A 10,661-nucleotide genomic window follows, 5' to 3' on the forward strand; every position below is an offset into this window, starting at 1 on the left:
CAGAGTGTGTAAGGCGAAAAGTGTGTATCTAAAAAAAAAAAAAATCCCATAGGAAACCATTAAAATTGGAATAATCCATTCCCGGGTTTCCATAATATATACTTTTCAACTAAATAAGCCTTAAAACTACACACAGCATACCTTATTCTATGTATAATAAATGTGCTATTGTATTGTAATGAAAAAAATACACTGCATTGTATCATAAAGTCACTTTATTTACATTTGTGATGATCATTTATGGCTTGATGGAATGGCGTTGGAGGTCGAAGGTCAAAGGGAATTGCTGTTTGGAAGAGAGGCGCATTACATGAGGACTGTAATTAAAGAAATAAAGTTTTATTTACCTTTTTGATGGTTGTTGATGGCTTATGGAAGGAGAGTCACCTTCCATAAGGACTGTTGGTAACTTAACCTCTGATGCTGTTCGGTCGTGTGCTTCCGCCGAAGATCACTCCTCCAGCCGTGGTGGGGGTGTATTATGAAAATAGTGCTTATTATAAGGTTTAATTTTCATAAATTTGACGTTTGTAAGATGAAAAGTTTGTAAGATAAGGTGTTTGTAAGTTGAGGTCTCACTGTACTGTACATGTATTTATTCCCATTTAATAATTATGAGCTCGCAAACAAAAATTAGTCCTGTGTAATATACCCACCCTTCTATTAATTAAAACTGGAGTAGAATTAAGGATCCAGACGCTATAATTTTGTACGTAGTTGAAACACGATGCAACGGCAAAAACATCCCACTCCTCTTGGTGTCACTGCTTTGTATAGCCAACGAATTTACTTATCATGTCGAACACGAAGAAGACGCGGACGAGGAGTCAGAAATGTTAGCTGTTAGTTGGCTAACCAGAACAATAGCAGACCGTATTAAATTTTAAAACAGCAATCGTGAAGCGAAACCTTCATATTAGCACCATCTATAATTAATTTAATTGGGCTGCCCGAGACGATCGTAGCCCTGTACGATTCTGCTTAAACAACAACAGAAATAAGCAAGGAGCGACGCGTTCTGTAAACGTCAATGAATAAGCGCCAGAGCACGAATTCGTTGTCTTCCCGAGTTGTGTGAAGCATAAGTTCAAATCGAATTTATAGCACCATGACTACCGGTGCTGATGTGAGGGACATTTTGGAGTTGACGGGAGGGGATAACGATGGCCCGATCAGCAAGAAAGACCTCATCAATTCGGACAAGGTGAGAGTAAATTAGCGCTTTTCCATTCATTGCAGTTGGTACGTGTTGTCTGGTACTACTAAATAAAAGAACAACGTGTCTTTGAATATGCAGGGTCCGCGTGAATTGTGATTGATGTTCAGTATGTGAAATGTGTGCTTGCCGACTTGGTGATATATTTGTTATGTATGCCTTCCAGAAAAAGTCTAAGAAAACAACTGAAACGTTGACGTTCAAGAGGCCAGAGGGAATGCACAGAGAGGTTTATGCGCTGCTGTATTCTGATAAAAAGTATGGATTTAGTTTTTTTTCGATAATGCTTGAATATGCTTCCAGATTCAGACTGATTTAAGATTCCAGCGTTTCACCTCTAATGTGTTAGAGCTATTTGATTAAACCTGACTGTGTTGTACTGTTTCGATTACAATTACGATTAAAAAGGGAATTTCATGGCACTTGTCCATTACTGGTGTTCTATTACATAATAATTTTGCTTTATAAAACAGAAGGAAAATAAAATCCTGTTTGTTTTTTCATAATCCCCAGGGACGCACCTCCATTGCTTCCAAGTGACACCACCCAGGGTTACAGGACAGTCAAAGCCAAACTGGGCTGTAAAAAGGTTCGTCCCTGGAAGTGGATGTCCTTCAGTAATCCTGCCCGAAGGGATGGTGCCATATTCCACCACTGGCGACGAGTGGCAGAGGAAGGCAAAGACTATCCTTTTGCCCGTTTCAACAAGGTGTGAATTGGGAACTGTCTCTGCTCTTTTCAGCCGAAATAAATACATGTTTCCCTTATTAAGATGCCAATTTTCTCTTTGTCCTGGTTCCCCGAATAGATAGTGCAGGTACCTGTTTACTCGGAGCAGGAATACCAGCTGCATCTCCACGATGACAGTTGGACTAAAGCAGAGACCGATCATCTGTTTGACCTGTGCAAACGCTTTGACCTGCGCTTTATAGTGGTGCATGACCGCTACGATCACCAGCAGTACAGAGTAATCAGTCTTCCTTCCACCTCATTATTGATCAATATTACAGAATTAGAGCAGAGTAAGGGCTTATTTTATCATCAGCTAATAAAATATCTCTGTTCATACTTTCAGAAACGGTCCGTAGAAGATCTCAAAGAGCGCTACTATGGTATATGCGGGAAGTTGACGAAGGTCCGTGCGCCATCGGGCACTGACCCCAAAATCTACATCTTCGATGCTGGTCATGAAAGACGCCGCAAAGAGCAGCTGGACAAGCTATTTAATCGTACACCTGAACAAGTGAGACTTGCATTTTCTTGTGAGGAACTGGTACAAAATATGATATTCTACAAAAATTCAAAGATTTCCAAGAGAAGCATCACATGAATATAAAATAATATTCTCAAATAAATTTCAGGGTGTAATTCTTAATTAAGAGTAAAATAGAGTGGTGTCTGCATTGTAAACAATTTGTTCTGAAAAACCTATAGTTTGCCAGTTCTGTTCATGTTAATTGTACTTCTGTTGTTTTGTCTACAGGTGGCAGAAGAGGAATACCTTATCCAGGAGCTGAGAAAGATTGAAACTAGGAAGAAGGAAAGGGAGAAGAATGCTCAGGATCTACAGAAGCTTATTAAGGCCGCTGACACGACCACAGAGTTGAGGCGTGCAGAAAAGAGAGTTTCCAAAAAGAAACTTCCACAAAAAAGAGAAACTGAAAAACTGGTGAGCACTTAAGCGCAAACTTCATCCGAGATGTGCTTGAGGTGGCCTTAACAACCAATTTTATTAACTATGTATGGATGGGTGTTTAGTGTTTATTATTCTTGTCATCGTCATTTACCGGATAACCAACGGCTACTACAATTTTGAACTGAGCACTTTTAGCCAGTTATTGGTTTGTGTTCTGTTAGAAAAGTTTTCATTTGCAGGTATACTTCATCACCAAGGACTTGTTTCCTACATATTTTGTCTGGCCAAGTGTAGCATTTGAAATGTTTCTTTTATGTTTTTAGGCTGTTCCAGAGACAGCAGGCATCAAATTCCCAGATTTTAAATCTTCTGGAGTCACGCTACGCAGCCAGAGGGTGAGTAGTAATTTGTTGTTGTGAATTTAGCATATAACCTCTTTGAAAATATTCCAGTCTTGTGTATTGTTGAATGTGAATTTGTGGCTCAGCAAGCACAGAAATATTTCATTAAACGTCATAGGGCAAGGACACCCTCCACTGTTGTGACACTGAATAACCGCACAGCATTTAACAAAAAAACCTCAATTTCCAAATGTTCAGAGTGGAGTAAAATGCACTCAGAGATAAGGAAGCGGGGCACTCTCTTTGCAACAGGAGCTGATTGGCAAAAGTAGTCAAATAGATGGCAACTTTCAACTTCGTTTTAAACAGTGAATCTGTGGAGAGAGCAATAAAACATGCCCCGTGTTAAGTTTGACTGGATGACATTTTTACCACAAAAATAATTGGCCGCATATGTGAGCAAATTGGTCACAATCAATAAATAAATGAATAACAATAGTTCATAAATTCACATATTGTGGGCTTTACTTTGTACTCATTATGAATAGATTTTTCTTTTCAAAGGTTGCTAGGCATGATTTAGTATTTCATCGATTTTAACGTGAAACTCGTTCATTTAAGTTTTAGAATTCACATGACACACCGGCCAGAATTGTGCTCACCATCTCTCATTAGCACCGTTATGATAAATTCTGATGATGGCATATTAGTACCGGTGTTTGTAAGAGCCAGCAATGGCGGAGTCTTATTCATCTTCAAGACTGATGAGGAGCTGTTGCTCTCGATGAGATGTGCATTAGCCCAACTACGGAGTGGAGTTCCTCTCCCTCTCTCTCGTCAGTCAGAGTTCAGTGAATGAAACATTTTGATCTGGCCTGCTGAAGTTAATTTCATACGAATTAAAAAAAATCTCATTTGTTCATCATTTCCTTTGCTTTCCTTAAATCATGTCCATGAGTGTGTGTCTGTCTCACACTCTATTTTTTGTGTGATTCAAAGATGAAACTTCCAGGTTCAGTTGGCCAGAAGAAGATCAAGGCAATCGAGCAGATTCTAGTGGATCAAGGAGTGGGTGAGTGGGAAACTTGTCTCATCACAACAGATGCATGGCATGAAACTCACAAGTTTACATTTTATTTGACTCAGTTTTGTCCTCAAATTGGTTAATTAAAATGAAATTCTTCATTTCTTCAATTTATGTATCTCCTTAATTATCAGGTTAATTGATTCAGTGTAAATAATCGCAAAAGAAAAATTTTACATGTATAACCCATTTAACATTTTTTGGTTAGATTGTATTGGACAATAGTTAATAGTAATTCATTTAATTACAATATGAATATTAACTCATTCACTGCCAGACACGCAAAAATGTGTCCACTCCAGTGCCAGGGTTTTTGTCATCTTCACTCAAATTCCATGACCCACAGAATATTGAGTTTTAGGACTACATAATCATTCCATGCAGCGTAACAAAACTTATACTCTCTTATTTAATAAAAAAATGAGTTAATTCCTAAATTATATGGGTCTGGAGTTATCTGCGCTTGAATTCAAGGTGGCTGTCCAAAATACAATGCAATACATACATATTGGTTTATATAGTGCTTTAAGAACAGCAGAAGGTAGAACTAAGCGCTAACATGGAAAAAAGGGAAATGCTGCCCCTTGTGGAAAGGAAAAAAACATTGCCAGAAGTCTGGCCAGTGCTTTATCAGCACCTCCAACAAGTAAATCCAAAAACCGAATAAATTCGGAATGGAAGTGAATGAGTTAATATGTATGAAAATTCTCTCATCAAAATTACACAAATGAAATAAAAAGCATTTTTCACACGTTTCAACTATTAGTTATTAATTTTCCCATCATCTTTAAAGTAAATCATATGTTGACCTGGTTAAATATTATTTTTGTGCCACAGACCTCAACCCAATGCCGACAGAAGAAATTGTGCAGATGTTCAATGAGCTGCGAAGTGACCTGGTGCTCCTCTATGAGCTGAAGCAGGCACACAGCAATTGTGAATACGAACAACAGATGCTGCGTCACCGCTATGAAGCCCTGCTGAAAGTTGGAAGCGGAGGAGCAGGCGGGATCATGGCGACATCTGCACCGCAAGGCGTCGAACCCGGTGGCACCAACAGCATGAGTACTCCGGTGGGGGAAGCACAGGCATGGCCTGGCACTGATGACATCAAGGTTGAAGCGAAGGAGCAAATTATTGATGTGGTGGGAGCACCACTGACCCCCAATTCGGTGAGTTTGCCTACTATCAACAGTAGTTGACATCTGGTCTTTGAGAATCAGATGAGAAGGAGTAGTCGGCGTTATCTCAAGACCTTCATTGTTTGAGCCCCGCTATGGAAAAATGTAGAAAAAATAATGGGCAAAATGCATGATATTCATTTTTAAATGAGAAAAATGATTAGCTTCATCCTCACAATGGGATGGTGTGCCTGAGCCTATCTCAGCCATCTTCAGGGAGTAGGCGGGGGACACCCTGAACCGGTTGCAAGCCAATCACAGGAGAAATATTCCTGTAAAAAAAAAGAATAAAATGCATTACATTCAAAAGATTAAGATGAAAAACATCAATAAATTATGTTATATCAAGTTTTGAATTAGAAAAAAAATAATTCTGCAAAAAAAGAAATTCTCTCTGCAACATTTTTCACTCCCATGAAAAATACAGGGTGACCCAAAAAGATGCGTACTCATGAAAATGTCAATTGTGGCTCTGATTAAAAAGCTATTTATTTCAAATTACAATCACGCATTATTCAGTTTATGGAAGACCATTCACCATGGTTTCACCTATTTCTGTCAATTCTTAGTCAATTTATGGCTTTCCCAAGATGTATTCCAAATGTCCACCATTTCGTTGCAAGCAAACCTGTACTCGTCTGATAAAGTTGTCAATCACTTTCACACACTCCTCTTTCGGGAGGGTGACCCAAAAGGATGCGTCCTACTGAATCCCTCAATGCAGCAATGTTTTATCCCGAAAGAGGAGTGTGTAAAAGTGATTGACGACTTTGTCAGACGAGACAGTGACATGTGGGCAGATAGTGGAGTTACTTGTGAGTTGGCCGGAGATTGTAATATTTATCGCGTTGTAGCGCAAGCGGAGAGAATCGGCATCCAGTTCGTCATCAGTGAAGAAGATGAAGAAGCCCTAATGTCGACTGCTACATGGTGGAAATGGAAACACCGGCTCCCCTAAAGAAAGCGTGAAGACTGAAACGTGCGAGATACGGAGGGATGCAACAAAACTGTCACAAACACAACTTCTGAGCTACTAACGGCACCTGCCTCACCGATTCGGGCTTGGTCTGCTCACCATCATTGGGACGAAGGCCACGACTGAGTGACATTTCATTCCATTACTGCTCTCCTACCTGCTTTCGCCAATGTTCAGCTTTAAATGAGGCAAGATCAACTGTAAATTGCCCGGCTGAGCTAATCGGGACACGGGGTAGAAGATGGGGATGACTTGGTAATTGAAATGTATTGGAATGAAAGAGAAGGCTCTGGGGTGGGAAGACCACAATCTGGGAGGCTCCCGAGGCACTCTTGGTTTTGTGTCTTGTTATGCTGTATTTGTTGACTGGAGATAGTGTTTGTATACTCTGATGAGCTCTGCTCCCACTCCTGTCAACTCATTTGTACGAAGGTGACCTTGAAAATACTTTAGTCAATGTTTCAATAAACCTCATTGTGTTGTTTCACATTCTGTGTCTTTCTCGAGGATTCTTATTTCACCTTTCATGCAGCTCCCCTTTTTGAGGCATGTTAATGTTCATGAAAAAACCTGGAATATGCATTTACCAGTGAGAATGTAGTCTCGTGACTTCCTCGCTATCTTTGTCATTTACATTAAGTGACAACTAAAGACTTCATTACGGTGATAATTAAGCTGCGGTCTGTGTCCTGGCATAGTCATCGTAATGTAATTAGTTTCCTTCTTGATAATTCTGCTAATTGCATGCCAGTTTAACCTATGTTGACATCATTTCTATGCAAATTGTGAACACGTTGACCCAGAAGAGATCCTTGGGAATCTTTAATTACATACGCACAAATAGTGTAAACAGGGCTCCAGTGAGTGCTTTAAATTGCTTCAATGTGAGCTTAAAGCATGGTAAACGTGCCTAAGTTGTTAAGTTGCGATAATTAGTCACTTTTTAAAAATTTCATTTTTTCGAGCCGCATTATCCTCACGAGTGTCGCAAGGGTTCCTGGAGCCTATCCCAGCTGTCTTCAGGCAGTACACGGGGGACACCCTGAACAGGTTGCCAACCAATCGCAAAGCACACAGAAATAAACAACCATTCGCGCTCACACTAAAATACAATTTAACAAGCATGAATATTTTTTCTTTTGATTTTTTTCTAATGATTGTACCATTGTATTTGCACTAATGAACATTTTGATGTACATTAATTATACTGCACTTCATATTTACATTTTTGGTGGCCACCGGTCTGGACTGCTGACAGGCCACTCTGTTACGTTCAGTTTTAATTGACAACAGTTTTCCAAAGTGTCCTGGAGTTCACATTACAATATCCGTCAGACAGTGATGTTGGCTTTTAATCCAGTGTCACCTATAGAATGAACATCATGAGGGTCCAATGTTGGTTTTTAGCTTTGTCAATCAAATGCAGAGATCCAAGCATAATGCAGTTGTATTTCCAAATTTTAATCCATGCTGTTGGGGATACAAACTCTGGTCGATGCGTCCTTTGATTTTGAGAGAAAGAAAGAAGAGAGAAGGCAAGTAAACATGGGTAAAATTGATTCTCTGTGTCTATATTTCATGTTGAAAATTGGCTCATAAATCCAGCGGTTTGATCTATGGTGCCCGTCGTTGCTTGAAAAAACCTCCGTAAATGTGTAATTTCTCCCATGACAGAACACAGCCAAAAGGCTATCTTTCTTTTGCTCCCTCCTTCCCTCACACACTCCCCTTATCCCCCCCTCCAGCCCCAAAGCTCTGCCCTAGGGTTGGATTAATGCTCCCCTCTTTCTGATATCTCCTCTTCATCACTGCTCATCCATTCATCAAAACTGCTCGCCTTCTTATCTCTCAATATCTAAACCTTTCTTAAGTTAGACGGCATTGGCGGCGGGTGTGTCGCGTAAATTGTGCTTCGAGAAGGTGGAGATTATTAATAAATACTATGGTCTAAATTGAAAATCGGTCTGCAAGGGGTATTGCTTCACCAGTCCCGTGCGAATGATAAAGAAGAGCTCCATCCAGGCTTTTCGGTGTGTGTTCTGCAACGTTGACGTGAAAAACGTGATTGCGGAGTGTGTTATGTGCTCCTGATGGGATCTCTTTATCATGGCCCATCTGAAGCTTTAATCAGGGCCTAAGAGATGTGCGGACTCTTTATCATAATTGAGCTGTATCCAGGCTAATTGTGAGCATACGTCAGCGTCAGGCGGAAGGGGTCGCACGGCCGCACCGATAGGCGGCTGCTAGTGCAAGTGATTGAACGTGCAGTTGAGAGAGAGGTTGTGCACTGAAGGGGCTTCGGGAAGAAGCAGGTAATTGCAGATGTGATAGAAGCGTCTTCAAATGCATCACACCTTGTGGTGTTCATTGATGTGACAATGATTCGATTGTCGATGTCTCCTCTCTGAGGTGCGGCACTTTATACCTATCATGTCACATACAATCAATCATTGATTTCAACAAAGAGGAGGAGGAGGCCGTGTTGTTGGCACTGTTTTTGATTTGAGATGAACCGTCAGTGCCATTTGACTGTCAACGCTGGACAGATGCATGGCGTGAGGAGCCTGCAATGGGAAGAAAGGAGCGTCAGCGCACGGCGCCGATGCATGTGTGGGAACTGCCGCGACTTGGAATTGACGCGGATTGATGTGGGACAGTAGATGGGAGACAGTCTCCTTTCATCAATGGACGCTACAGCTTCGTGTTTGCTTTCAACATTTATATTGTAGCAGACGTGCACGTTTCCCCATGACGTCCCTGATCCACTGATGAAAAGAATGCTTTCATCCTCTCTTTCATCTAGAACTAACTTCATACAAAAAAGAGGGTGCAGGAAGTGCTGAAGATTGAATGACTGTGTTTTTTGTATTGTGTCACATTATTTGTTATTTATTTTTTGTTGTTGTTTTGACTTCAGGATGCGCCACCAGAATGGCTGCTTTTACAGCAGCTCTGTATTTGAATTTACAACAGATTATTTTCTTACAGACTGGCTTTTTTGGATTGGATTAGATTGGATTGGATATGCCTTTATTTTATTTTTAGGGGTTCAATTTACCTTACATGTTTCAGCGTGTACTTCCGCCTTCGTCAATGTGAGGAAGGTGGAAGTACACGCCGAAACATGTAAGGTAAATTGAACGCCTAAAAAAGCATCTGTCTGTAAGAAAAGAATCTGTTGTAAAGTAGATAACAAGTAGACAGTATGAACTTAACACAACTATCCAGCTCTGTATTTTGTTTTCTACTTCTTCCTTTCATCACTTTGCTGCTGTCGATTTGACATTTCCACTGTAAGACGAATAAAGGCTCATCCAATCCAGTCCAATGGTAGGAGCGTCACATCTTCCGTATGCATCAGTGCCTCGCCATGTGCCCCCGAACAGATTGTAACCTCCGTGCCCGCCTCTCATCTTTATATTGCCGACTTCGTCTTTCACCTCATCCAGTATTGAGGTCACCTTGGGGGACAAAACTTTTAATCATCACATCAAATTCACCTATGACCTCTGTGGGACACAGAGCTATGACAAAGGGGGTCGAGGAGCATTTGAAAATGACAAGTGCCCCAGGGCTGGACGGTGGAAGTCATTTCTACTGGATTTTTTTTGCTTGTGGGGGAAGTTCTCCAACCCAATCACGACTTGGACTAAGCAGTGCTTTCAGCCGAGCATTAACCCTACTGTCCCCCTTTTCATTGAAGCCCTGGGGAAGCACAGTGGAGTGGAGTGTAGGGTAGACTAAGCAGACTCAATGTCGACTTCCTATCCCCCAACTGTATGGTGCTGTTGGTCTCAGGTCAACTGTTGTCCTTCAAGCTCGATCTCCTATATGGCTGTAAAGAGGAAGACATAGTGTTTGTCAAATGTTGGCCATTAGATAAAAACTATTAAAAAATAAATTTCTTTCATTTTAGTTTTTGTGGAAGCTTTCTGTCTAACCAATTGTCAAGTATACATACCATATTAACAAAGTAAACACAAAAAAACGTTTTTTGTATTTCTTTTCTTTCGGGTTGACTTGGGGTGAGAGGCGGAGTACACTTCGCACTATTCACTAGCCAATCGCAGAGCAAATAGAGACAAATCACACTCACAGTCACACGCGAAGGCAATTTAGATTCAGCAATTCACCTAACATGCATGTGGTGGAAGTAAGTCGGAACTCTGGAGTTACTGAGGTAAAAAAATGCCAACAAGGAGAGCACAGAAACGCTAAACTTCAAAC

The 10,661-nt window shown here is 40.7% G+C and overlaps 1 protein-coding gene across 1 annotated transcript; it reads left to right on the forward strand.

Annotated features, from left to right (window-relative positions):
• Nucleotides 1-806: 806 nt before the first annotated feature.
• Nucleotides 807-6,921, forward strand: dmap1 (DNA methyltransferase 1 associated protein 1). The gene is made up of 10 exons (XM_089000774.1): nucleotides 807-1,204; nucleotides 1,383-1,474; nucleotides 1,730-1,925; nucleotides 2,025-2,183; nucleotides 2,292-2,459; nucleotides 2,700-2,885; nucleotides 3,176-3,247; nucleotides 4,193-4,265; nucleotides 5,115-5,449; nucleotides 6,313-6,921. The coding sequence occupies exons 1-10, from the start codon at nucleotides 1,109-1,111 to the stop codon at nucleotides 6,370-6,372; spliced, it is 1,437 nt and encodes a 478-aa protein (XP_088856900.1). The 5' UTR covers nucleotides 807-1,108; the 3' UTR covers nucleotides 6,373-6,921.
• Nucleotides 6,922-10,661: the final 3,740 nt, after the last annotated feature.

This window comes from Hippocampus bargibanti, linkage group LG07 (genome assembly GCF_051943395.1).
Source record: "Hippocampus bargibanti isolate YZ-2025 linkage group LG07, ASM5194339v1, whole genome shotgun sequence".
Taxonomy (NCBI): domain Eukaryota; kingdom Metazoa; phylum Chordata; class Actinopteri; order Syngnathiformes; family Syngnathidae; genus Hippocampus; species Hippocampus bargibanti.